Here is a 27913-nt window from a genome sequence, read left to right as displayed (position 1 = left end):
TGAACACAGTGCAACTGGGCTAAAAGTCATGGCTACAAATCTAGAAGGAACTGCTAAATTGAATGAAATGAGCTGTTTGTTTCCTAATAGCTGCAAAGGCTTTGCCTGAGGTGAAGTGCAGAAATTCCACTAATTTTTTTTAGAGGGAGGAGAGGGGCAGAGAATCCTAAGCAGACTCCACATCAGTGTGGAGCCTGACATGGGGCTCGATCTCACAACCGTGAGATCGTGAGCGGAGCTGAAATCAAGAGTCGGACGCTTAACTGACGGAACCACCCAGGCGCCCCAGTGAAAAACCACTCTTGTAAAGCAGATTGCAGCGAGATCGTGTACGTGAGTAGACGCCACGTAACTGTGGGTCGCACTCAGGATCGCTGCTAGCACACCGGGGTCAGAAGACCAGGCATCCAAAACAGTTTTTACTTTTCTAAAAAACTAGAGGTATACCCCATGGGATTTCATGTCACCTGCCTTTTTTTCCCCAGAGTTCTCGGGAAAATCACCAAGGTGGAGGGAATCCCTTTTAGAGCAGTCTCTTTCTGGGTATTAAAATAAAGACTAAAAGCGTCCCAACTTTTAAATTTATGGCAGAATATGGGCTTCTTTCTTTCGGATTTGTCCCCAGGCAGAGAGTTACATTCTTGGCAAGGCTCAACACATTCTTGATTTCGGTCAGATGGGCTCCGTGGGGCCACCCCAGCCCTTACCTCAGCAAGCGCATCCCCGCCGTGGCCCCCAGGTAAATGCGGGTGGATCTATGGAGGTGGGCTGGAATCTGCCCCTGGACTTTTTGCATGCAGTCCTCAAAGGCTTTGGGCACATCTTGGGGGTTTTTCCCATAGCTGGAGATCCCAGAGCCTGAGGAGCAAGCAGTCAGCACTTCTTAGCATTCCCAGGAACCAACAAGAGTACTACAACTTCGAAATAAACACCAAATCGGCTTTGGGAAGCAGTGGGTTCGAGTGGGGGGGTTGAAAACAGGTGGAGGTGCTAAGTCCCGTGCGGTCACACTGAAGTGTCAACTCCCCAAATACAGAAGGAAGGAATTACAAAAGTGAAAACATGAAACAGGATCTGCTTAAGAAAAAGGTCTCATTACGGAAATTTCAAACATCAACAGAAGTAGGGAAGAAGGTATAATGGACCCCCTTGTACCCACCTCCCAGCTCTCACAATGATCACCTCTGGTGTCGTCTGTTCTCTCTCCCCACAGAACGAACTGCAGAGATGGTATTATTTCATTCTTTTTTTTTTTTTAAATGTTTATTTATTTTTGAGACAGAGAGAGACAGAGCATGAACGGGGGAGGGGCAGAGAGAGAGGGAGACACAGAATCGGAAGCAGGCTCCAGGCTCCGAGCCATCAGCCCAGAGCCCGACGCGGGGCTTGAACTCACGGACCGCGAGGTCGTGACCTGAGCTGAAGTCGGACACTTAACCGACTGAGCCACCCAGGCGCCCCTCATTTCATTCTTGAAATACTTCACTATGTTTCACTAAAATATACAAATAATTCTTCTTCTTCTTCTTTTTGTTCAGCAATAATCGTATCTGCTTTTTGCCCCTCTAGTCTCCTTTCACACGACCTGCCTTTTGGAAAGTGTACTTGTGTTTTGGTTTGTTTAAAGATTTTATTTAAAAAAATGTTAATGTGTATTTGTTTTTGAGGGAGAGACAGAGCATCAGTGGGGGAAGGACAGAGAGAGAGGGAGACACAGAATCTGAACGAGGGGCCAGGCTCTGAGCTGTCAGCTGTCAAACTCGGGAACAGAGAGGTCACGACCCGAGCCAATGTCAGATGCTCAACTGACTGAGCTACCCAGGCGCCCCTAAAGATTTCATTTTTAAGTGATCTCTACATACAACGCAGGGCTCGAACCTACAACTCCAAGATCAAGAGCCACATGCTCCACTGACTGAGCCAGCCAGGTGCTCTAGTAAATTCACTTCTTCACAGAATTTCCACCCAATGGGTTTTGAGACACAGTAAAAGGTGGGACAGGAAAAATGAAACAAAAATTCAAATCTATTCCATGTGTTCAAACAGAGGGGAAAAAAGGAATCTTGTCATGATTTATCTTCAGGAAACGTTGTGGCATAACTATATGTAATTTAAGATGTTATCCTAAACATTAAATATGAAAGAATACCAAAAAGTCCACGTTTATCAATGTCAACAAGAAATAACACAGCTAGAGAGACCTATAACTCAAACAAACCCATGACAGGGTTCCTCAGCTTGGTCAGAAATCTCCATGAAGCTGAAATGAACGATCACAGAAAGAATTGAAAGTAGGGTTAGGCAAGAATTCTTTTAAGAATTCTTTTAAAAGAATTCTTTTAGGCAGCGTGAGCACCTGCCTGCTATTACGCCTGTAGAAACGAACAGAACCAAATTCTAGTTAAGGTGCCCGTTTTCTCCATATTCATCTTTTCCCTCCCTCTCCCCCTCCCCCCACCTCTCTCTTTTTCTCTCCCAGTTTGTTTGAATTAGAGTCCAAATAAATTCCATCCCTTCCAGTTGGCTTGTGTGTCTCTTGAGTCTCTCTTTTTTAAAAGATTATTTATTTATTTTGAGAGAGAGAGAGAGAGAGAGCGTGCACGCATGCACAAGTGGAGGAGGGGAAGAGAGAGAGAGAGGGAGAGAGAGAGAATCCCAAGCAGGCTCTGCACAGCCAGGGCACAGCCCCATGCAGGGCTCAAACCCATGAACCCCGAGATCATGACCTGAGCCGCAATCAGACGCTTAACCGACCGAGCCGCCCAGGCGCCCCTATTTTTTATTTACTTTTAAATAAGCTCTGTGCCCAATGTGGGGCTTGAACTCATGACCCCAAGATCAAGAGTCAGATGCTCCACCGACTGAGCCAGCCCGGTGCCCCTGTATATTTCAGTTTGGAATCCCCAGCAAGAACAGTTACCGGCAAACAGTTGGCAGTCAATACATATTTGTGAGATAAATGAATCAATCAATCAGTCAATGAGATTTTCAAACCAGTATGAAACTCTATACTAAGAGGATCATGCAGTTCAATCTAGACCAGCCAGAGCTGGTCTCTGGAAAGGGACTGGTTAGGAACCTTGCTGGAATGTCAAAACTTGGGGTATCTGAGCATGTCACCTGAGACCTATTTGCATAAGGTCCCATAAGCCTCCTAGAGGGAAGACGGGATTGGGCTCATGGGATCCTGGGATTCACAACCCTAAGAAAGGAGGGCTGGAACTGCTATTCCAATCTGGAGAAAGGCGGCTGGACAGATGACACAAACCTTACTCGAGGATATGTACCCAAGCAAAGGATGCTTTCAAAACTGTAATGGCCAGGTCCCCAAAGCAACTCCTTAAGGCATTTCAATGGAGGAGATGGCTACACTTAGGCCCCAGTAGAGTTCAAGCACTGGTTTAAAGAGAACACGTGAATGTCCTTTGTGGGAGGAGACAGCAGCAGGCTTGAGAACCGCACACCGGGAAAGACAGGAGGGGCGTGTAGGGGACCGGTGCCCTCCAGGGAATGGCTTTACGACAAACAGCCAGAGCTTCAGACACCAGCATGGGGACCAGCAGCTAAGGCAGCACCCGGTGAACTCAGGAAAACAGCGGCAAGTGAGGAGTGATGATACTCACCAGGTCCCTCCTCGCCCACAAGAAAGAAATCTCCAAGAGCCTGGTTATCTGGGAGACACTGCAGGGCAAGCAAGCGTTCACCACCCCCTCAGACTGGCCAAGGCAGGGGAGCCCTGGGAAATTTGCAACTGGGAAACCAGAAACCCAAATTATCCTTGGACATGCCACGTGTCTTCAAGGCGATGGCACTTGCCAAACTTCAACTCTGTATTTTGCGATTTAGTTTGTGGTCTTCTGGTCATTTGGAGTATATATATGGATCCCCGAGGCTACTACGATCAAAGGGAAGACTCATTTATGGATATGATGTGGGCTCCATGACCCTGCCCCTCCCCTAAATCACATCCTGGGTGGCCAAGGGCCCCTCCCATGAAGGTCACATCTACCCCTATAGCCAGAAGATCATCAGGACTGACTTGGCTGAATTGCTCTCCGGGTCTAAAGACAGATCTGGACAGACTAACTTCGTGGCAAGAAAATCCAGGAGCTCTAAACCGTGCCATGAATAATAATCGCTAACACTTACTAAGTGCTTACCGCGTGCCACGCATTTGTTACCTGCTTTACACATATCACGTCACTAAATCTTCAAATGATTCCCAGGGGATGGGCATTACTATTCTCATGCTTCGTATTTTAGAGATGAAGAGGTCAAAACTCAGAGAGGTCAGAAACATCCCAGAGCTCACACAGGAGGGATGAGGTGACGTCTTAACGACTACCCTACACGACCCTCTCTTTTCTGGAAGTGGCTGGTCTCACCTTTCAAAATGAACATCCTGCTGCCGTCTTTCACGCTTGAAGGGGAGGAGATGGCTCAGAAGTGAGGACAGCAGAGAGGGGATCTCCGGCTGAGCTCCGAGCAAGGCCGTGGCCACCCGTGTCTTGTGGATAACAACGCAATCGGTACTCAGAAAACATCCGAGTGCCCTGTTGTGAGAGAGGCCAGCCAGACGCCCCTTCAAATTAAGGCTTAGGGTCTCCGCTGTCAGCTCCTTCATGGTTTGCCTTAGCTGCAGACAGCTGCCTTGCTCAACGTCTTGCTCTTCCCAGGATGCCGCCATCCAACAACTGAGGGCAACGGGGGTGTCACAGCCTAGCCAACTTGGGCCACGCAAGATAACTGATCACCCGGAGCTCCGTCAGGCCCATGTGGCAGTATGACTTCTCTTTCTGGCCAGTCCTCCTTCTCCCTTCCCCCACAGGTATGGATCTCTCACAATCACCTTGCATCCCAAACTCTGTCTCAATATCCGCTCATCGACAACCTAACCTGGACACCTAGGTACCAGGGTAGGTGAGCTCCTGGCTGCCCTCCATTGAAAGGCAGATGATCAGAATTCGCCCTGTTATTCAAAGATCTCTGTTAGTCTCCCTGTGGGAAAGGCTAATTCTGCTTCCCAGCTTTTTCAATGCCATGACCCCAGAGATGATTATCTTTGGGCAGATCATGGAGGCAAATGAAGGAGGCTGCTTGGGGCCGGGGGAACCTGTCCAGGGTCTCTAACCTGTTGTCCGTGGGCTGAGGGTATACCTCAGTAACACATTCAGGATGTGTTAACATCCTGGTCAGGAAGCTCCAGGCCAAGTCAGAGATCATGATGCTCTGAAGAGGGTGGTTTTTAGAAAGGCACACACATAAGGGATGGATCACTGGGTTCTACCCCTGAAACCAATGCTACACTGTGTTTGAATGTAAATAAGTAATTTATTTAAACAATAAGTTATTTAAATAAATACATTTAAAAGAATAAAAAGGCACACACACACTAACTGGGGTTGGTTATGTGTACCAAAGACTTAATTGTGGGGTACGTGAGGCTCAGTCGGTTAAGTGTCTGACTCTGGGTTTCAGCTCAAGTCATGATCTCACGGTTTGTGGGTTCGAGCCCCACACTGGGCTCTGCACTGACAGTGTGGAGCCTGCTCAGGATTCTCTGTCTCCCTCTCTCCCTGCCCCTCCCCCCACTCGTTCTCTCTTTCTCCCCCCCCTTCTCAAAAATAAATAAACCTTAAATATAAAAGACAAGATTATAAAACTTTCACTGAAGGATATCTTTATGATCTCAGGCTAAAGGATTTCTTAAATACGCAAGAGCAAAACCATAAAAGAGAAGACTGATAATTGTGCCTACATAAAAAGAACTCCTATTCACCAAAAGACACAATGAAGAGACTTAAAAAGACAAATCATTAGCTGTGAGGAAATAGGAGAACAACATAATAATAATGCTAGCTGGGCACTCATATTCACAATATGTATAAAGAACTCCGGGGGCGCCTGGGTGGCTCAGTCGGTTAAGTGACCGACTTTAGCTCAGGTCATGGTCTCACGGTTCATGGCTTTGAGCCCCACGACGGGCTCTGTGCTGACAGCTCAGAGCCTGGATCCCGCTTTGGATTCTGTGTCTCCCTTTCTCTACGCCCCTCCCCCACTCATGCTCTGTCTCTCTCAAAATAAATAAACCTTAAAAAAAAAAAGAACCCCAATGAGTAATGAGAAAAAGTCAAGAATAGGAATTTCACGAAACCAGAAATGATCATGTGACATATAAATATAAAATACATAAGCATATTTATAACTTATAATGTTATAAGTAAATTAAAATATAAATATACTCAACCTTATCGCTTCCATAATCATGGAAACACAAATGCCCATCAACAGGGAAGAACGTATGAGCTTCCTCTCCTCCCTATTAACACACATGGATCTTAAAAACCCGACGTCCGTAAACGAAGCAAATTACAGAATCAATGTTGACTCCATTTATGTGTATACATGTTTGATCCCGCTTTCAAAAGCAGGAAAAACTAAACGCATAAGGATGAAACTGTAAGAAGGACAAAGGAAACAGTGAATGTAAAATTCAGGCTATGTTGTGGAGGGTCATTAAAGATGCCGAGAATGTTCTGTCTCAAGGGTGGGCATCTCTCAGGCCAAATCCAGTTCATCACCTTTTTTTTTTTTTTTTGTACAGCCCATGGGCTAAGACCGTTTTCACAATTTTAAATACTAGGGAAAAAATTAAAAGAATATGTTGTGACACTTGAAAATTATATGAAATTCAAAATTTCAGGGTCTATAAATCAAGCTTTACTGGACCCGAGCCATGGCCGTCTGGTTATGCCTTGTCCATCCATCTCTACCACCGCCAACCCCCACCCTGACATACACGGCCAATTAGAATACAATTCCCCTACTGGAATACAATTTTCCACGACTCCCTCATGTTTCTGCATGTCCTAGGAGCAGAAGCCCCGACTGCCTTTGCTTCGGATTATACTTTCAAGGCTCAGAAGATAGAGACAGTGTTTTCCCCCCAGATCAAGAGGCAGGCATTATAAATGTCTCAGATTCCCTAATCTCGGGGTTCCTCTTCTGTAATACGACCCACCGTGCGAGCAGATACTATCTGGCCCTCCTTACATCACCTGGTGCAAAGTGAAACTCAGAGAACCAGCACAAGAAAATGCTGATACTCTGCCTACCGCTAGTACTATGAGTAAGAAACCATCCTTTGTTCTGACCCAGGAGACTTGTGCCTTCCGTCAGCATTCAAGCAAGTGTGGCAGGGTAAAATCTCACACCACGCACCGCCATGTTTTAGACATGAGAAAACTGAAGCCCAGAGGAAGGGGGTGACTGGCCCAAGGTCACTGCATGGATGGGGAGTGCCACTACCATTGGATGACATATGTTCCTGACGCCCAGTGCAGTGCTCATTCCTGCCTCCAGACAGCTTCTTGGGATCCCTCCAGGCCTCCGAAGGCCCTTAGGACTCTCCCTTGCTTCCCTTTGGGCCTCCTGCACACAGTCCGGGCCTTACCTTTCACACTACACTTGAAGGTTTGACTGACCACTCCAGTATTATTCTCCTTCTCCGCTGGCCACTGATAGACGTAGACGGTGGTTCTGGAAGACCCGGCATCGAGCACGATTCCGTACTGAACAAAAGGGGGAAGGGAGAGTCAGAAATGGGCTGGGCCTCTCTGAGGACTCTTCTCCAATGGGCCACCGAGAACCCCGAATACTCTCCAGAGGGTAACCCATACTGCTTCATTTGGGGAGGGGCTGACCAAGGGGAAAAACCGAGTTTCTCCAAACCAACTTTGTCTCCTTGGGCTGTGGGGAAGGGGGTGGGGGTGGGGTGGGTCAGGTGTTCTGGGGCATGGTTCTCACTCTTGGCCCACATTAGAATCACTTGGGGAGTTTTGGAAACTCCCAGGGCCAAGGCCACATCCCAGACCCATTAAATCAGAATCTCCGGGAGCGGACCCAGGCATTGCAGTTTCTAAAGCTCCCTTGGTGATTCCAATATGCAGCCAAGGTTGAAAATTAATACTCCGAGGGTCTTGTTCCCTGATTCTTCCTCTTCCAGACCTCTGAGGTGGGGGGACAGAAGCCACCTGGGCCTCAGGAGGGAAATGAAAATAGTCAGTCGCCTGCTGCCCTCTGTTCTTCAAACTTCCAGGCCAATAAGCCTGAAGTAAATATAGGAAGTTCTCACAAGGGTGACACACGTCAATACCTGCACTGGCCTGCAGAATGAAGGTATTCACAATTCAGGAGAAAAACCCCAAAATGCCAACTAACGTTGACATACTGTCCCCCTTTGGTAACACGGTACATGGACAGACAGGGGGGTCTGCTAGGGCAGTGCCAGGACTAGCTGTGCTCAGGAGAGCAGGCTAGGAGTCCTGGACCATGTCCCCACCTTGAGGCAGGCACCAGGAAGCTTCCTCCCCTGAGGGTGTGGCCCAGCCCAGGCCCTGGACCAAGCCTGAGCAGGAAAGGGCATGCGTTAGCAGCCTACGGGGATTGGAATGAGTAATGCTGACCTAGGTCAGTATGTGCGTGGGCCCGGAGTCAGCCCAGGGCAGTGGAGGCTTCTGGAGCTTTTCTCCAATTCCACTGCTGTTGGGTTAAGCCAGCTGGTCTCAGGGAGGAAGATGAATTTGGGTTCTGGAAGCAGGTCGAACTCAGACGGATGCTTGCTTGCTTTGCGACCCTAGGCAGCAAGAGGCCTAACGTCTCTGGGTTTCCTCATGGGCAGACAACTTAACTTGCAGAAGTAAACAGGCCCTATGCCTAACACTCATGGCTGCTCAATAAACACAGGTGATATGGAAAGATCAACAAAGCAAAATAAACAAAACCACAAAGACCAGAGGAAAGAGAAGTAAATAACACCCCTCAAATCCCACTATTGTTATAACACCTTGCTATACATCTTTTCTAACGGCCGCCTGTGCATACAGCTACATATATGAAAATGCGGTCAGACATATGTTTTCAATTCAACCCAGGATTATAGTGTACGTAGACCTTTCCAACGCTCTGTTCTTACATAAAAAGTATATCATGTACATCTCTCGCCGCCAATAAAAATACTGATATCGCTTTCAATACATTCCCCACCTCTTCCGTGAGATGTACAATAATCCATTTAACCAATTCCCTGACGCTAGCCATTTGGGAGGGCTCCAGCTTTCTACTATCAACAAACGCTTGTTTCATTTGAAACAAGGGGACCGAATAAAAACGGGTGGCCCTAGCTCCTCAATCGCAGCTTTCCCATTATATTGAGACGGAACATCCTGCGTCCGTCGGTACTTGAACTTAGACACCCTCCTAATCTCAGCCTTCAGTCTGACGAATGCTGACGGGGATCCTGACATGACACCCCCCGGGGGAACAAGGAAGGCATTGTTCACAGCCTGCTTACCCGGAGATTAACGCACAGGTGGCACTGAAGGAAACCGGGCACTCAAGCGATCTGAGCCTCCCTACCAGTCCGCTTTCTCTCCTCCCTCCTGCTGCCGACCCCCCACCAGCCCAGCACCGGCCCCTGGCCCCTCCACACCGGGTCCTGACTACAGGAGGGAGCACACGTGAGCAACCACTCCGCAGGGTCCCCACCCTTCCCAGATCTTCTGGATCCCAGCTCTTCACAAAGAGTGCGTTTTCCCTGTGAAGGAGGCTTGGGGCTGCTGTGCCAAGCTCAGGAAGGAGGAAGAAGGGCCATTTTCACGTTCATCGTCATCCCAGCTGGCATCCAATTTTCACCAAGGTGGGAGCAGCTGGCCCTCCCCTCGGGCACCTGCCGGATGTGCTGACAGGGACCAGCCCTGAGCCCGGGGCTACTCCTGAGGACCAGGTATCCACCCCACCACTGTTCGCTGACGTTTTCCGAAGTGGAAAAGTTGGTCTTTTTGAGAGCTCCCTTACCTAAATCAGCGGAACTCAATGTGGTTTGATGGAGTGGGTGGGATGGGGACTGATTTCATTCAGTTCAGCTGGGCAGTGAGTAACCCCCTGTCCAACGCAGTGTCAGAAAGGAACGTGGCTTGAATGTAGAACTGAAGACACACTCAGTGGGTTAACCAAAAGGAAACAGTCTTCCGTGAGAACCCCATGATCCAAAACTTAAGGGATGTGTGAGCTTCTAACAAAAGCAAAAGTCGTAAGAACAGTTTTCTTAGATTTGTTATTAGCACTGTCATCATCATCCATGGCCATCACCATCATCATCCCTCTTGGCATAATAAGACGGATCCTAGCAGTAATACACATTTGTGGAGCACTTCTAATATGCCAGGCATTGCCCGAAGTGCTTTAGTGTTGCATCTACAACGGCAGGTGTGGTCATCCTTCCCACTTGACATATGGGAAAACTGAGGCTCACAGAGGTAAAGCATTGCCCACCGTCACAGACTTGGGCCCGAGCTTGGTTCTAACTGGCCATCGGACCTCTACACACAGCCCCCATGCTTTCACTGAATTCCAAGGAAACCAGGTCTAACAGGGTTGACTGTTTAGTAATGAGGTGCCTAGGGTGCCTCGGTAGCGAGTCGGTCGAGCACCCAATTTTGGCCCAGGTCCTGATCTCACAGTCTGTGAGTTCGGGCCCCGCATTGGACTCTCTGCCGTCAGCTCGGAGCCTGCTTCAGATCCTCTTCCCCCTCCCCCCACTCTCTGCCCCTCTCCCACTCACATGCACACACTCTCTCTCTCTCTGTCTCTCAAAAAAAAAGATGCCTGGTGCGTAGAGCAGACTTTCTTTGTTCAGACAAAAAGTCCCTCAAAAGCAAGCTTGTAGCTAAGTAGTATGCAGATCTGACTATACAGAGGAGGTGGACCAATGTGATGAAGAAGCCACATCTGTCTGGAAAGGAAGAAACTAATTATCCAACTTTCGCTCTCTAAGGGGTAACCAGGGAGGGCCACAAGGCACCAGAGATCCCGGCTGATGACTGATAACCAATGAGGGTTACAAGGGAATGTTTTTTTGTTTGTTTGCTTGTTTTTGAGAGACAGACCGAGAATGCAAGTGGTGAAGGACAGAGAGAGAGGGAGAGAGAGAATCCCAAGCGGATTCTGCACTGTCAGCACAGAGCCCAAGGCGGGGCTCACACCCACGCGGCATGAGATCGTGACCTGAGCCAAAATCAAGAGTCTGGACGCTTAACCGACTGAGTCACACAGGTGCCCCTACAAAGGAATGGTCTTAGCACAGCCTGGTCTCGTGGTTGTGCTTTGGAGAATAACGGCCAAGCACGGGAGTGTGACTCAATACGGGGATCTCATGTGACCTGAGCGGGACTACGTAGGCCCCTCCTGGACACTGATGTCCTGTGGCTGCAAGGGGCAGTGGCAATGGGGTACTGATCATACTGGACTGAGAAACTCCAGGGCTTCTAGACAGTTGTGATTGGGGCTGGGGAGGGAGAAGTCTCGAGAGGAAGAGATTGGACTTCATGAGAAGGAAGCAGGTGGGGGGCTGAGTAAAAAATAGAAATGATGCCACCATGTTTACTCTTCAGGCTGGTGGAGCAGGTTGGACCAGCAACAACGAAAATGGCACTGGGGACGCGTTGACCCTTGACTGAGTTTTGATACTTCTCCTCTTAAACTCCGATAGACCAGGGTTAGGTAAGCCAAGGTTGCATGTAATAGCCAGCTATCATGACCTTTCATTAGGGTCTTAAGGAAAATTCCAGCCCACCCCCACCCCCCACAGGCCATTGTGGAGCCGGCTCTCGTAACCAACTGTCATCTTTACACAGAGGCAAAACAACGTTCAAGGTTATGAAAACACAAACATAACAACGTAAAAGCCCTTGAATTCATTCAGCTTCACTTCCACAACTGCCCTTCCCACCCCTGGCACACACCGAAGAGCCAAACACAAGAGGCTTGTCCTCAACCTGAGAAGGGCTGCAGGTGGAATGTTCTTTCAAGTGGCCGTTCTGCTCCCGGTACCCCCGGCTCAGAACATCTGTCTTTTCTCACATTTAATCCACCCAGCTAAGCAGAATGAGTCCTCTGAGTCAACATTCCAAGGTGATACAACTTCTTGTCCCCTGCAACTGTGACTGGGGCCTGGCAGCGCGATTCTGAGCAGATTACAGATCCCCTCTTTGAACGAACTGTCTGCTAATTGGTGAGCGTGGTTCTTCTGGTCCTTCTAAACCCTCGTTCGAGGCCCTGTTTTCTGTTCTCTTTTGTTTCTTAGGTCCCACGTCTGCTATTTCCAGTGCGTGCAACTGTGAGAAGCGATCCACCCTTTCTGCTCCTCCGTTCTCACCCGTGAGTAATCATATCCACGTGGAATAGTCATGGAGGGTTCCCTGCCCACACTGCTCAGGCCTTACCGCTGTGCTGTCCAACCATGCGCTTTCCACGCATCTAAAGGCTTTCTCTAGTGGCCGAGCCCACCTGAGCGTGCAGCGTGCCAGAAATACGAGGGGTTAGTGTCTCCCAGGGAGCAGCCACTCCGCCAATGACTAGTGGAAGCTGGTCGTGTAAGTATGTCCTTGAGTGGGATACCTGTGAAGCAGGTGTTCCAGATGCCCTTTGGTAGAGGACTCACCTGGGGATGAGTTTTACACTGGCTCCCAGACTGAGAGTCCTCCCCAGGACTGAGCCCCCACTGCCCACAGTGGTAACCTGCTGGGTGGCAGGCCCTCCAGGGGCTGCCTTCCCTCCAGTCTCACCTCCCACCCCCTACCTGTGTTTCCTCGGGTCATTCCCAGATGGTCTGCTTTTACTCACATCTTTGATCAGGGGAACCCACCTGACCCAGGAGCCTGAGACATATGTGCTCCTCTCTTTCAATGGTAGCCTCCTTACTGCCCTGGGGTCTACTTTTCTCTACTCAGTTTACTCTTCTAGTCTTTTAATCCCTCCACGCCCCTCCAGTATGAACAGAGGACTTACCTCTTACCTCCTAAAACAAGTGAAAGCTAGCGGCTGTCAACTGCCTTAACCAACCCATCCCAAACTTCTGCAGGGCCTGAGGGAAAATTTTTTAAATGAAGACTTTTACTCTCCCTCCAAACTTCCACCCGTCCTCACCCCACACCCCTGGCCAATCCACAGAGCAAAGAGCCTCACGCACCTGTATGCTGACTACAGAAGGTGGGACAGCTCCGACCCCATATCCACGCTCTGTCTACACTTCCTGCAAATGGCTGCCCCTTTGCCACCCCTCAGATCACTGGTGAGGTCGGTCCTCAGGAGGAGGTCCACACAGACCCTGGCTTCTGGAGTCTCAGGCACCACAGCACATTCTAGAAGGGGACGCATGACTCTGGGTGGGCACATTCCCTTGAGCCATGGAGAGAGATAAACCTGGAATACAGCTAGAGCTGGTTCCTCTGAAATATGGGGTGTAAGAGTGGTTCCTGGGGTTTAAGAGTGGCATTAGTCTTGCCCCCAATTGGGGGGTACTTCCATCCCCCCGTTCAGCAAGCCTTCCTGCATCTGCGCCCACCCTCCCCCACCCATCCCTCCTGTGCAAAGGAGGATAAGTTCTCTAGTCAAGGTCAGTAGCTCCTCCTGGGTCCCTCATTCTGAACTTAGGATCAGGGAGAGGAGGGAGGTAGTGAAGAAAGCCCTGGCCTTGGGAACAGGAGGGACAAGGTTTTAGTTCCCATCCTGCCACCCACTGGCCAGACCCATGGTTCCTCACTTGCAAAGTGGGGGTGACAATGCTTGCTTTGTCCCCCTGCTATCGCTGCCGCAAGGGTTACACGAGATAATTCAGGGAAAAGTGCTCACCAAGCTGAAAAGTTTACAAAGCATAAGGAGATGGTGATACTCCTGGTTGCAATCCTGATTTTATGCAGTTTAGAGAAGAAGACCGTGCCCCGAGGTTGGGAAAATGGCTTCTCTTGGCCTTGGCTGTTGTCTTTAGACAACCAGATAATTTGTTTTTCTCTCGTCACTGAGGTTTTTTTTTTTTTTCTTCATGTTATTCATGGGGGCCTGAGATTTTTTTAAGTTTATTTATTTTGAGAGAGAGAGAGAGAGAGAGAGAGAGAGAATGAGCAGGGGAGAGGCAGAGAGAATCCCAAGCAGGCTTCATGCTGTCAGCGCAGAGCCCAACTCGGGGCTTGATCTCATGAACCGAGAGATCATGACCTGAGCTGAAATCAAGAGTCGGGTGCTTAACCGAATGAGCCACCCAGGCGCCCCTAGAGTCGGGGGGGGGGCTGAGATTCTTAAGTAAAATGTCTTATAAAAGAACCAAATGCCATCATCTAAAGGAGTTTTAATTTAATCCTTCAGAAAAGCAGCCTCAGAACGGTGGGTCTAACTCACCCACACAGCCGAGGCAATATTAGTTTCTTTTTTATCTCATAAAAATTAAAAAAACTTCTATTTCAAATACAGCCTTTGAATAGTCACTAAGAGCAGGAAGATGTAGACAGGATTCTTGAGGTCAAGGGTAAAGGCTAAATGAGGTTCAAATAACGGTTGGTTTTCTTGGCTCCTATGGCCCTATAGCTAAGAAGGGTTTGTACATTTTTAAAGAGTCATAGGAGACAAACAAACAAAAAAAAGATACGTGACAGAGACTATAATGACCTTTAAAGTCTAAATATGTAGTACTTAGCTCTTTACAGAAAAATTTTGCCAACCTCTACCCAAAATGACTGAAGGACTCTTTTCCCCTTCGTCTGACAGTCTTGCACAGGATCACCTCCCATCACCCTTACATCCAAGGCTGGGGTGATGTATATGGTTCTCAGACTGTCGGACATCATTTGAGAGGTCATTTGGGCACTTATCAAAAGGGCTAAGAGTAGCCTCTGAAACTGAGCACGGGTCCTGAGTAATTTTTCAAGGGGAAGAGTCAGAGGGATCATGGCACACTTTTAGACTCAAGAGAGGTTGCACAAATACAGCTCAAGGGGACCTTTTCAAGTCATTGATGTCTTGTTTACCAGGTCAGGCCAGAAGAGGAGGCTGGGTCTCCCTGTCTTCACTCATGGTCAGGGTTGTGTGGTCTTGGGAAATGTACAAGCTGCTAGATCTCTGGCAGCCTTCTGGAATCCTTGGCTACAAGGTCTAGCTTGGGCTCCAACAGTCAGGAGTCAAAGCAAGGCCACACGGTCCTTGGAGAAGGGTCACCATTATCAATCTGTAGTGTCAAACAGCACAAAGCTGGTATGTCCAGAGCTTCTCCCCTGGGTCTTATGTCAAGGATCCTTGGGTTCTTCCTTGGGTCTTCCCCCACGGGAGATGGGGTAAAGGGTTTTTTTCTAACTCATGGCCTTAGAATACCTGATGTCATAGCCCATCCCTTCAGTGCCAATCCCTTCACACTTACCTTCAGTCCTGGAAGGAGGACCTCTTTCTGGTGAAACTGGATGAGTGTGATGGTCACAAGCACCACAACACTCAAAATCAAGACCACCAAGGCGATGATGGCTGGGGTTCGGGAGAGGGCCTTGAGGCCTAAAATGGAAAGACCCAGAAGACACATGAGGGGAAAGTAGGAACAAGGCACTGGCCTTCTTTGTAGAATCCAAGGACTGGGTGCACGACTGCATGCCTACAGCACTTCCTCTGGCTTTAGTAAGGCCGAGACTTTTTAAGGCGGAGGAGTGATTGGGCTCCAAAGCCCATTTATCTTTTCTCCAGAGAGGGAACTAAAACGCCATTTGCAGAGAAGGTGTGCGTGCGTGGTTTAGTTTCCTGGTATCTCCCGAAACATGTTATGCATATTATCGGTCAGCCCTGAGATGCTTTACAATAACATTTACTTCAATGTAGATGAAAAAATATGGGTTTTCTATTAATGCCAGTGGTATAATATCTCATTTAAAAATAACATCAGACAAAGAGAAATGAATACTACGCTTCAGATATAGTCAATGATTATCAGGCTCAGTACTCAGTGACATACTGTCAAGGAAACAGTAACATGTATGAATTTCTGAAATATTTGAGTTTCCAGTAAGACGTCAACCTCAGCCATTTTTCCTGTGTCTGCAGGGAAGGTATAGGGTCTCCCCTACATTCACAAACAAAGAATCACTAGACCCACGCGTTCACTCCCAAAGGGGTCATGTCATCTCTGGTACCCGTAGTTTAATCACAACATGGAAACTATACTCATTTAAAAGCAAAACAAAACAAAACAAAACAAAACAAAAAGAAGAAGCATATGAATCATCTTCATCTAAATACATAGCCTCTGAATAAAGATAATTATATCTGTATTGTATAAAGGTACATGATTACCATAATGGACTGATGATTAACTAATATTGCTTAACTAGATCACTTAAAAAATGTTTTTAATGCTTTATTTGTTTTTGAGGCAGATCGTGAGCTGGGCAGGGGCGGGGGGGGGGGGGGAGACACAAAATCCAAAGCCAGCTCCAGCACAGAGCCTGACGCGGGGCTCGAACCCACAAACCATGAGATCATAACCTGAGCTGAAATTGGATGCTTAACCAACTGAGCCAACCAGGCGCCCCACTTAACTAGATCATGTTGAGCACATATTTACTTGGGTCGTAAGAAACCAGCAGGGGCTAACGGAAATTTCATAAATGCAGTAGCAACAGATTTTTTTTTTTTTTAAAGAAAGAAACAAATACTGTTCCGTACCGAAATGATTCCATTCACGTGAAGTTCTAAAACAGGCAGGTGACTAGGATGAGAACAGTGACAGTCCAGAGGGCTGGGGCAGGGGTTCCCGGGAAGGAACACAGGAGCACTGTCTGGGGTAATAGAAATGCCCCATATCTTCACAGAATTGTGGAGTATATAGGTGTGTGCCTTTGTCAAAATTCATCAAAACTTTCAAAGTCCTTTGAGGAAAATGTGAAAATTAAAGTAACCAGCTCCACACTTTACACACTGTATGTTAGCCAATTTGACAATAAGTTATATTAAATAAATAAATAAATAAATAAACAAACAAACAAACAAACAAACCCCTCTGGGGGGAAATTAAAAAAAAAAGTTTAAGAAAAATAAAATAAAAGACTGACAGAATTCCCCAGGGCAGAAAATAAATAAATAAATAAACAAACAAACAAACAAACAAACAAATAAAGTAAACCACTCCTTAGGTATAATTTCCCTTAAAAAATTTTTTTTTCAATAAATTGCCCCATCCTGGGGTGCCTGGGAGGCTCAATCGGTTTGATTCTTGATTTTGGCTCAGGTCATGATCTCACGGTTCATGGGTTTGAACCCTGCATCAGGCTCTGTGCTGACAATGTGGAGTCTGCTTGGGATTCTCTCTCTCTCTCTCTCTCTCTCTCTCTCTCTCTCTCTCTCTCCCCCCCCCTCTCTCTCTCTCTCCCTCTCCCCTGCTCATGTTCTTTCTCTCTCTCAAAATAAATAAATAAACATGACAAAAATTAAAAAAAGAAATTGTCCCGTCCTAAAAACATCCCCTTTTGGAAGACAAGGGTACCCAATATAGGGGCACAACTTAAGATCTATCCATTTCACTGTATATAAATTATACTTAATTTTTTTAAACATAAAAAGGCATTCAGTTAAAATATTGATTTGGGGATGCAAGCTGGTGCAGCCACTCTGGAAACCAGTATGGAGGTTCCTCAAAAAATTAAAAAAAGAACAACCCTACGACCCAGCAATTGCACTATTAGGCATTTATCCATGGGATACAGCTGTGCTGTTTCAAAGGGACACATGCACCCCCATGTTGATAGCAGCACTATCAACAATAGCCAAAGGATGGAAAGAGCCCAAATGTCCATCGATGGATGAAAAGATAAAGAAGATGTGGCATATATATACAATGGAGTATTACTCAGCGATCAGAATGAAATCTTGCCATTTGCAACTACGTGGATGGAACTAGAGCGTATTATGCTAAGCGAAATTAGTCAGAGAAAGACAAATATCATATGACTTCACATATATGAGGACTTTAAGAGACAACATAGATGAACATAAGGGAAGGGAAGCAAAAATAATATAAAAACAGGGAGGGGGACAAAACATAAGAGACTCTTAAATATGGAGAACAAACAGGGGGTTACTGGAGGGGTTGTGGGAGGGGGGATGGGCTAAATGGGTCAGGGACATTAAGGAATCCACTCCTGAAATCATTGTTGCACTATATGCTAACCAATTTGGATGTAAATTAAAAAAAAATAAAATTAAAAAAAACATTCACTAAATAATAGTCTTGGTAAAACTACTATGACATAAATGTAAATGGTGATACGCAATTGGCTGAAATATGATAAACACTAGCATCACAGAAGGATCACTGGATTCAGATAATCCCAATATGTCTCTTATCAATTGGGCATTCTGTTTATTTATTTATTTCATTTTAATTTTTTTTTAACATTGTCAAGTTAGCTAACATACAGTGTATACAGTGTGCTCTTGGTTTTGGGGGTAGAGTCCCGTGATTCATCGCTACATACAACACCCAGTGCTCATCCCAACAAGTGCCGTCCTCAATGCCCATCCCCCATTGTCCCCTCTCCCTGACCCCCCAACAACCCTCAGTTTGTTCTCTGTATTTAAGAGTCTTTTGTGGTTTGCCTCCCTCCCTCTCTGTTTGTAACTATTTTTACCCCTTCCCATCCCCCGTGGTCTTCTGTTAAGTTTCTCAAGTTCCCCACGAGTGAAAATATATGGTATCTGTCGTTCTCTAACTGACTTATTTCACTTAGCATAACACCCTCCAGTTGCATCCATGTTGTTGCAAATGGCCAGATTTCATTCTTTCTCATTGCCAAGCAGTATTCCATTGTATATATAAACCACATCTTCTTTATCCATCCATGTGTTGATAGACATTTGGGCTCTTTCTGTAATCTGGCTATTGTTGAAAGTGCTGCTGTAAACATCACCAACTGGGCATTTAAACGTAGATGAATTAATCGGGGCACCTGGGTGGCTCAGTCGGTTAAGCATCCAACTTTGGTTCACGTCATGATCTCACGGTTCCTGGGTTCGAGCCTCGTGTGGAGATCTGTGCTGACAGCTGGAGGCTGCTTCGGATTCTGTGTCTCCCTCTCTCTCTGCCCCTCCCCTGTCCGTGCTCTGTCTCTCTCTGTCTCTCAAAAATAAATAACCATTAAAAAAAATAAATGTAGATGAATTAAAATAAAATTAAAAACTCAGTTCCTCTGTCTCACTAGCTACATTTCAAGTGTTCTATAGCCACGTGTGTTCCTATTCTAGAACATTTACTTTTAGATCATATAACCTAGGCTTTGCTTCTTCGTTGTTTCTAGGAGACATTTTTCTGGAAAGAAAAAAGGTCATGTGTATAAAACTATATAGAATTAGGTTCGGTCTCAATATCCGATTATATCACAGTACTGAGTAGCTGGCAAGGCCAGTCACGTGGTGCGTCTCTGTAGCTCAGAACAGCCAACTCTTCTCGCCCATTCTGATTTCCCTGAGGTACAGACACTTCCTTTTACTAAAGATGGCCACCCAACACCCTAATTCTCCTACCTTGTCACTGGGAGTGTAAACCCGCACACCATCAATGGAGAGTGGTTTGTCAATGTTTATCAAAGTTCCAAAGGTGTGTGCCGTCTGACTTGCAATCCCACTTCTGGGAATTTATGCCACGGAACTAGCCCCGTGTATGCAAAACGACTTATACCTAAAGTTACTCACTGCAGAATTGTATGTGACAGCAACTGGAGGGAGGCCAGCCACCGTGAGGTTGACCTTCAGAGCCTCTAAATGGGTCCCAGATCAGTTTTCTGTGATTCCAGATAAAAGTACGTGAACTAGCCAGAAACCGGTTTATCCGCAGACGTAAGAGTCTGATCAACATTTAAAGAATATGTCACATGTCAGTGTCAGTTTTACAGGTTTAAGGCACTTTCCGCCCCCCTAACAAGACACGGGAGAACTTTAATTTGCTAAATTAAACAGTGTAACAAGTTAGCCTGATGTGTGGTGTTACAGTATATGTGTTAAAATTTCAAAGCATTTTGGGGGAAAACCTGGAAATCAAAGTAAACTAGCTCTTTAGGTACAATTTCCTTCTACAGAAAAAGACTTGTATAAACTGCTTCTACTATCCGAAAATCATACCCTTTTGGAAGACAAGAATGCCCAGTCTCGGGACACAACTAAGGATTATCTGTCCAGGGCAGGGAGGGGGGGGTGATATGTGAGCAGTGGCTGACCACACTGGACTCCCCAGTCCTTCGCCTCAGCAGTTTTCAGGTAAAAAGCTATGATTACCCTTAAGCAGACCTTTGCCCCAGCAGAAAAGCGCATCACAAAGCAAAATGGACCAGACCAGGTCTCATTCATTTAGGGGATACAGCCCAGAGCTGTGCTGTCATTAGGAGTGAACAAACCCCGTAATTACAAGGTGTCTACCTGAGAGTAGAGAGGCCAGACCCTTCTGGGCTTCTACACGAACAACCGCAAAACATACTCCAGAGGCAGGCAGGCAGGGCAAGCTTGGAAGCGGGTGTGTGAGAGTTCTGCACACGTGCCTCTGGTGTCAGGGGTAACAACGCTGACCTGGGGTGGGGTGGGGAGCGCCGGGTGCCGTAGGTGCTGTGCCAGCAGCAACACTTGGGTGGAAGTAGAGGACTGACCTGAGGACCTCGCAACTCATCACAACATCAACAATACTCTGAGGCAAACCTTCACACACAGGTTGGTAAGGGAAACCACAAAGGGCCAAATTAGTGGATTACGCAACCCGGAAACACCATTTAAGCAAAACATGCACGTTACGTTAGTCCTCGTTTTGTGTAACTTTGATGGAAAGCCTTACTTCTACCTGAGGCATGCCTGGTGGTGAAAGCCTGGCGAGCAACTGAGGCTCGAACCAAAGACCTTAAAGTCACTGGCAGGGGACAGACAGGCGTTAAAACACTGGGGGCTGAAGCGGGGATTGTGCCTTGTCAATATCACACTCGCTGCCTGTTCGGAGATACTAACCTGCTTGCTCACAGGGTTGGCGGGTCAGCAGAGTGAACATCTTTCCTCCCAACTGTAGGTGAGAGAACACAGAATGACAGTGTGTCCGTGGACCCTGACTTCAGTTCCCCAAACGTGCAGCGTCAAACCCAATTTGGGGGCGCCACTAAAGAACATCTGTCCGGGGGGCGGGAGGGGGATGATGTGGAAGCCACGCAGCTGCCTCTTAATCCTGTTTTTCAGATAAAAAGGCTATGATTACCTTTAGCAAAGGAATCTCACTGGTCCCAGCAGAAAAGCCCATCACAAAGCAAAACCCGCTTTCCAACCCACTTCACTTCTTCCAAATCAAAACCTTCCGGGGGACACATGCACCTAAGATCTTCGGCCCCAGACCCAAAGCTCGGCTGAAATTCTAGCGTCCCCTCCGCGGACGCGAGGAAAAGAACGGGTCTGCCCAAATTTTAAACTGAAAATCTTCAGAGAAGAAGTCAATCACTTCCCGCAGATTTTTCCACCTGTGCACACCGCCCTGGGCAGAACGAATCTTCCACCTACCGGTAACATTCACAGGGCTGAGGCAGGGCTCTCCAACTCACAGCAGCAGGGCGGGTTGCTGGGGGGGTCGGCGACCCGTGAACTTGGAGTCGCCCCTGGAAGCCCCGGGAGGTTTATTTTTAGCTGCCGGCTGGAACCAGCCGCAAGGGGATCCAGGGCCCCCCGGATCCAGCGCCCCAGGATCTGGGAGGCCCCGCTCTGGGACTGCGTCTCCGCGCAGCCAGGCTCTCTGCGCGCCGGCGCATCTCCGGGCCCACAGATGCGCTCGGGGAAGACGCGGCCACCTCTCCCCGCTTGGCACGGACCCCTCCCCGCCGCCCGAAGGTTGGGGCGCGCGTCCTTCGGTCCCTCCCTCCCTGCCTCTGCGGAATCCGATTTCGCCTCCTTCCCTCCCAGCGCCCAGCGCCACGAAGCTTCCAGCGCCTCCCTTGGCGGCGGGGGCGCGGGGTCCCCGGTCCTCACCTGCGCGCGGACGCTCGGCGGAGGGCGAGCTGCGCTGCCGCAGTGGCCGCCGGCCGCCAGCTCGCGGGAGGCGCTGCGGCGGCGGGGGAGGCGGGGGAGGCGGGGCTGCGCGGGGCGGGGGCGGGGCCGCCGCGGCCCGGCGCCGCCCCCTCGGCGGGGTCAAGGCCCAGCACCTTCCCTACGCTTCTTCCAGTGCCCTCCGTCCCCGCCCCTCCAGCGCTACCTGGAGAAGGTGAGGAGGGTGTCGACTGCCCGACTCCCTCTTCCATCAACGTCAAGGCCAAGAACTCTTGGACCTCTCTTTGGGTTTCCTCCACCCTCACCCCAAGCCCAAGTGGAGGGGGAGTGGGGCCGCGGAAAGCTCCTCGCGGGTGCGCACAGGTGAGCCCTGTGCCCCATCTCTCCGTGCAGCGGAAGCCGGTAAACACCCGTAGTGTTGAGCGTGAGGCCAGCAGGCACCCTGGTCCCTGAGTCACTTGGGCCAGGAGAGGAAAGTAATACAGAGACGTTTCCTGGCATGTATTTTAGAAGAACTAGGGTGACCCTGCCCAAGGACCCCCTCACTGGTTACTCAGCAATGCTCTACCCCACCGCAGTTCATTTCTTCCTTTCTTATCTATCTATCTATTTTTTTCTACCTCATTTTATATGGGTATCATTAGATTATGATTCAGGGCAAGCTCTTCCTGGAAGAGGCCAAACAGGACAAACATGCAGCGATTCAAATGTCCCAGGAGTCTGTTTTTAATGCATCAGCAGGCAGACTTTTGGCTCTACTCAGCGACCTCAAGGACTCTTGTTATGATCCAGCGAAAGGGTCAAGTGGGCTTCTGTTTGACCACCCCTCCTAGTGGCTCCAGACTATCCGGAAGGAAGAGCTAAGGTCTGGGCTGTGTCTGCCTGTTCTCCTGGAGAGCTAGACCCTATGTGCCACTAGTTTCCTGTCCTGTGCAGATGGGGCCAAACCCACTATTATGGGGCCCTTTAGAGAAGAATGCCCTTATTTGAGACCTCTGAGCCCAGAGACAAGGGCTCCAAGCTAGGCATGTGTATTTGTGTGTGTGTGTGTGTGTGTGTGTGAGCATCAGTCACTCTGAGTTGTTTGAAATGGGCCCTTCTGGGAGATTTGTAGAGGGTCTGCGAGGAGGATGTCAGACAATCAGTGAATGCTTGTTGAATTCCAAGACTCACTTTCTTTGAAAGCTTTGTGCCAATGAGAGACAAGACACACGGCTCAGAGCTGATCTCTGCACCCGGGGGCCGTAAACCCACAAACAGCTGCTGATGCTGCACTGACACCCGAGGTCAGTGACTTTGGGCTATGGAGTGAATGCCTGACCTTAAGATCCTCAGTGATTCCCCAGGAGCTGAGAGAAGGTTCCCGGGCCTAAGGGGCTTTGAAATGCAGTTGGTGCTCGTTCTAAAGATAACAGAGACCCATCCACGTTGCCAGCTTTCCTCTTTGCTTCCCTCAATTTAGAGGCTTTGGAAATGTGAGCACCAGCCTCCTTTGAGGGCCCAATGGTCTCCTTTATTTTCCAAATGTCCTTGGAAACTCTGCTCCTGGCACTGTCTCAAATTCCTTTGCAGGTCCCAAACTACTCCTAGTCATTCAGAGGCACTTCTCCACCAACCTTCCATGTGTAAGAACATACACACACACACACACACACACACACACGCACACACACACACTTCCCCATCAACCCTCCACAGGTACATACACATTCATACATATGTAAACCGTTATGGGTTTTCCTGATTATAAAGTAATACAGATATGCACTACCAGATATCAAACCATAACATAAAGCTACAGTAATTAAAACAGGTGGTTTGGGGGGGCGCCTGGGTGGCGCAGTCGGTTAAGCGTCCGACTTCAGCCAGGTCACGATCTCGCGGTCCGTGAGTTCGAGCCCCGCGTCGGGCTCTGGGCTGATGGCTCAGAGCCTGGAGCCTGTTTCCGATTCTGTGTCTCCCTCTCTCTCTGCCCCTCCCCCGTTCATGCTCTGTCTCTCTCTGTCCCAAAAATAAATAAACGTTGAAAAAAAATTTAAAAAAAAAATAAATAAATAAAACAGGTGCTTTGGGTACAAGAATATATCAAGAGATCTAAAGAACAAAAGAGATAGGCTGATATCAGGTTAATGGCCTACGGGATTGAGTTTAACATAAAGAGGGGATTGAAAGATGCCATTTCTCAACTGAATTGAGAAAAAAAAATCCCAATTACTCATCACAGACAAAACTAGATTTTAGTCAGATTAAAGGTTTAAATGTAAAAAAGGATTTACTATCCTAAGAAAATATAAGAGAACATTTTTGTGATCCTTGGAAAGGAACAGCGTCCTCCAGCATGAAACCAAAGCAGGAAGACAAAGTCAACAATCTTGCAAAAAACAAAAACCAAAAAACAACCCCCCCCCAAAAAAAAAACGTGAAACAACTGCATGGAAAAAGACATCTTTTTTTTTAATTTTTTTTCAACGTTTATTTATTTTTGGGACAGAGAGAGGCAGAGCATGAACGGGGGAGGGGCAGAGAGAGAGGGAGACACAGAATCGGAAACAGGCTCCAGGCTCCGAGCCGTCAGCCCAGAGCCTGACGCGGGGCTCGAACTCCCGGACCGCGAGATCGTGACCTGGCTGAAGTCGGACGCTTAATCGACTGCGCCACCCAGGCGCCCCGAAAAAGACATCTTAAAAGAGAAAAGAGGGGCACCGGAGTGGCTCAGTCGGTTAACCATCTGGCTCTTGATTTTGGCTCAAGTCATGATCTCACGGTTGTGAGCTCAGTTAAAAAAAAAAAATTGTGTAGCAATATAGAAGAATGTGACAGCAAAGCGTGAAAAATCAAAATATATAATGAGGTCATACCCATCTAGAAAAATAGGAGTATCTAGAAAAGGAAAATGGACAAATGACGTACACTGGCCAATTCACAAAAGAAGTATAAGTGGCCAGTAAACGTGGCAAAGATGCTTAATCTCATTACTTACCCCAAAATTGCCATTTAAAATTTTGACATCTTTGGGGCATCTGGGTGGGTCAGTCATTTGAACGTCTGACTCTTGATTTCAACTGAGGTCAAGATCCCAGGGTCGTGGGATTGAGCCCCATGTGGGGCTCTGCACCGAGCATGGAGACCGCTTGGGATTCTCTCTCTCCCTCTCTCTCTCTCTCTGCCTTTCTCCCTCTCCCCCGCTTACACACACACACTCTCTCTCTCTAAAAAGAAAAAACAAAAACAAAAAAACAAAAAAACCCTTGACATCTTTAAACAAGATTTTTCTTGACTCATCAGTTTAGCAAAGCTTTAAAAAACCTCTTAGGTGCTCTGTGTTGGAGAAGGTGTGGGGGAAACACTTCTTGAAGTTTCTGGGAGGTGACATGCCCTAGTTTTCTTCCCGCCTCCCCAGATGCTCTCTAGATGCTTTTTGCTGGTTTGTGCTCCTCTCCCAAGAGTTTCTCAAGACTCTGCCCCGGGCCCTCTTTCTTCCAAACCCTGTACCCCCTTTCTCGGTAATCTCATCCATGCCCGTGGCTCCCGTTTTATTCACAGAAGCCTCTTTTTTTAAAGCTTATTCATTTATCTTGAGAGAGAGAGAGCGCGTGCGGGAGAGTAGTGGAGGGGCAGAGAGAGAGGGAGAGAGAGGATCCCGAGCAGGCTCCTCACTCTCAGCACAGAGCCCAGCGCTGGGCTCGAACTCACAAACCTTGAGATCGTGACCTGAGGTGAAATCAAGTCAGTCGCTCAGTCGCTCCACCAAGGCGCACCGAAGCCTCTTCAACGCACGTGTCCTGCTCAGGCTTTTCCCCTTGAGCCGTGGACCCAGAGAATGGCCTGTCTGATTTCTTCTGGATGTCTCAGGGGCGTCTCAGTTTTGTCGGGCTCCAGCCGAGCGCCTCATCCTCCCCCAGCAAACCGTCAACTTCTCCTGCGTGTCTTGTCTCAGTGGATGGTAGCCTCACTCATTCGAGTGAGCAAGCCAGAAAGCGGAGGGTTCCCTTTGCTAATCGTTCCCTCTTCCCTCATCATCAACCAGTCACCGAGCACGGCTGACTTTCCCCTCCTAATTCTGTCCGCAGTGTGCGCCCCGTCTCCACCGCCACCACAGTCGGAGCCAGGGGTTCTCAGTCTAGGCACGATTTATATTTCCGGCCAGGTAGTTCTTTGTTGCGGGAACAATCGTGTGTACTATAGGGTGTTTATTTAGTAGCATCCCTGACCCTTAGCTGCTAAATGCCAGTGACACCCTCATGCACGGTGTGACTATCGAAAACGTTTCTAGAGATTGCCAGGTGTCTTCCGAGGGGGCAACATGTCCCTGGTTGAGAACCTCTGGCCTGAGCCAGCATTCTCTTTCTCCTGGATGTTGGCAACGGTCCCACCTAGTTCTCGGTGTCTACTTTCTCCCCTTCAGATCCATTTTTCTCACTACCACCGGCTTCATCTCGTCAAAACACAAATCTCGCCGTGTCGGCGCCTCCTTAACAATCGCTCCTGTGCTGTCCATTCCTCAGTCGATGCAGGTTTCAATCCTTAATGTGACCTAGAAGGCCTTGCACTGACTGGTGCCTGCTTCCCTCTCCAATCTCTTTGAGCCACATCTTTCTTCCCACTTTATACCCGGAGGGCATAGCAGCCTTCTTTCAGTTTTTCAAATATGCCACAGGGCCTTTGCACGTAATTTCCTTGGCCTGTGGTGTCTGCCCCTTCTTCCACCCTTCCTTAATTCGTGCTTGTGTGTGCTTTCATTCTCAGCTCAGAATTTCATTCATAGCCCCCGAGACTCCCCAGTCTGGGTCACACATCCAGCATGGGTCAGGCCCTCCATGACATGTGTCCTCGGCAGGCATTCCTTTCCTCCAGTTAGTGTTTCATTGTGATAATTGTCAGGTGAGTGGCACCTGTGGCCTAACAGCAGGGACAGGAGTCCCAGGATGTCAAACCACTGCCTAGTTTGCAGGTGTCGAGGTTGCCGGGAAAGACATGACTCACGCGGGCCCTGGGCGGAAGGACACTTCACTCACGTAGAGAAGAGACAGCAAGATCGGCTTCAATAGCCGTGTTTGTCTCCTACGCACGGCCAGCGGGTCTTGACCTCACAGCCCACTCGGGGAGATGGTCCGCACGCACCCCCTTTGCACTGCAGGCCGAGGACCCCATGCCCTCCGCCTTGGGGTCTGAAATCCAGAAAGCTGAAGTCAGGCCCGAGGGCCTTTGACCATGCTTAAATAGAACAAAGAACTACGTCTGTTCAAACGTGGGGTGGGAAAAGATATTCCAGAGCCCAGAGCTATACCCAGCACAGGTCATAAGGGCTCTTTATCACTTTGTAAGGGAATGTTCCAGGCCCAGGGCCGCCCTCCGATGCAGGAGCCTAGAAGCTGCACGTGACTGCCTTTCCCAATGGTGATTTCAGATTCATTTGTTTCTGCCCACTAGACAGTGAACTCCACGCACGGAGAAACCGTGCTATTCTTACCCACCATTGTGTTCTTAATGTCTAGCACACTGCACCTGCTGAGCACTGAATAAACGTGTTGAATGAACAGGACGCTCTCTTACAAATTAAGGATATTAACCCTGTGACTCTCCGACGGGACAAACACTTGCCCCTAGCTTTCTATTTAAGACTCAATGTTTTTTCCTTCCCCTCCCCCGTGGTCTTGTGTTAAGTTTCTCAGGATCCACAAAAGAGTGAAAATATACGGTATCTGTCTTTCTCTGCCTGACTTATTTCACTTAACATAATACCCTCCAGGTCCATCCGCGTTGCTACAAAAGGCCAAATTTCATTCTTTCTCATTGCCACTTGGTATAAAAAAAGGTTAGAGAGGGAGGGAGCCAAAACATAAGAGACTCTTAAAAACTGAGAACAAACTGAGGGTGGATGGGGGGTGGGAGGGAGGGGAGGGTGGGTGATGGGCATTGAGGAGGGCACCTGTTGGGATGAGCACTGGGTGTTGTATGGAAACCAATGTGACAATTAATTTCATACTAAAAAAATTTTTTTTTAATTTAAAAAAGACTCAACGTTTTTATGGGTGACTGCTGTATGTTG

At 48.2% G+C, this 27913-nt stretch overlaps 1 protein-coding gene across 2 annotated transcripts in view; it reads right to left on the bottom strand.

Moving 5' to 3' along the window:
• Positions 1-21895, bottom strand: part of ENTPD3 (ectonucleoside triphosphate diphosphohydrolase 3) — a 37781-nt gene extending 15886 nt beyond the window's left edge. The window contains exons 1-5 of one of the 2 annotated variants that reach the window (XM_047099318.1): positions 21847-21895; positions 20848-20899; positions 15245-15372; positions 7454-7571; positions 708-858 (exon numbers count right to left, since the gene is read on the bottom strand). In XM_047099318.1, the coding sequence (XP_046955274.1) occupies positions 708-858; positions 7454-7571; positions 15245-15372; positions 20848-20887 (437 nt within the window). In that variant the 5' untranslated portion in view covers positions 20888-20899; positions 21847-21895. Of the gene's footprint in view, positions 1-707; positions 859-7453; positions 7572-15244; positions 15373-16533; positions 16717-20847; positions 20900-21846 lie in introns of those variants that run through there. The other variant, XM_047099319.1, reaches the window with a different exon arrangement.
• Positions 21896-27913: the final 6018 nt, after the last annotated feature.

Source organism: Lynx rufus, unplaced genomic scaffold (genome assembly GCF_022079265.1).
Source record: "Lynx rufus isolate CCGP_SWC_20201006 ecotype Redwood Valley unplaced genomic scaffold, mLynRuf1.p SCAF_5, whole genome shotgun sequence".
In the NCBI taxonomy this organism is placed as follows: Eukaryota; Metazoa; Chordata; class Mammalia; order Carnivora; family Felidae; genus Lynx; species Lynx rufus.
The sequence above is the reverse complement of the archived record's forward strand: the minus strand, read 5'-3'. Positions and strand labels throughout refer to the sequence as shown.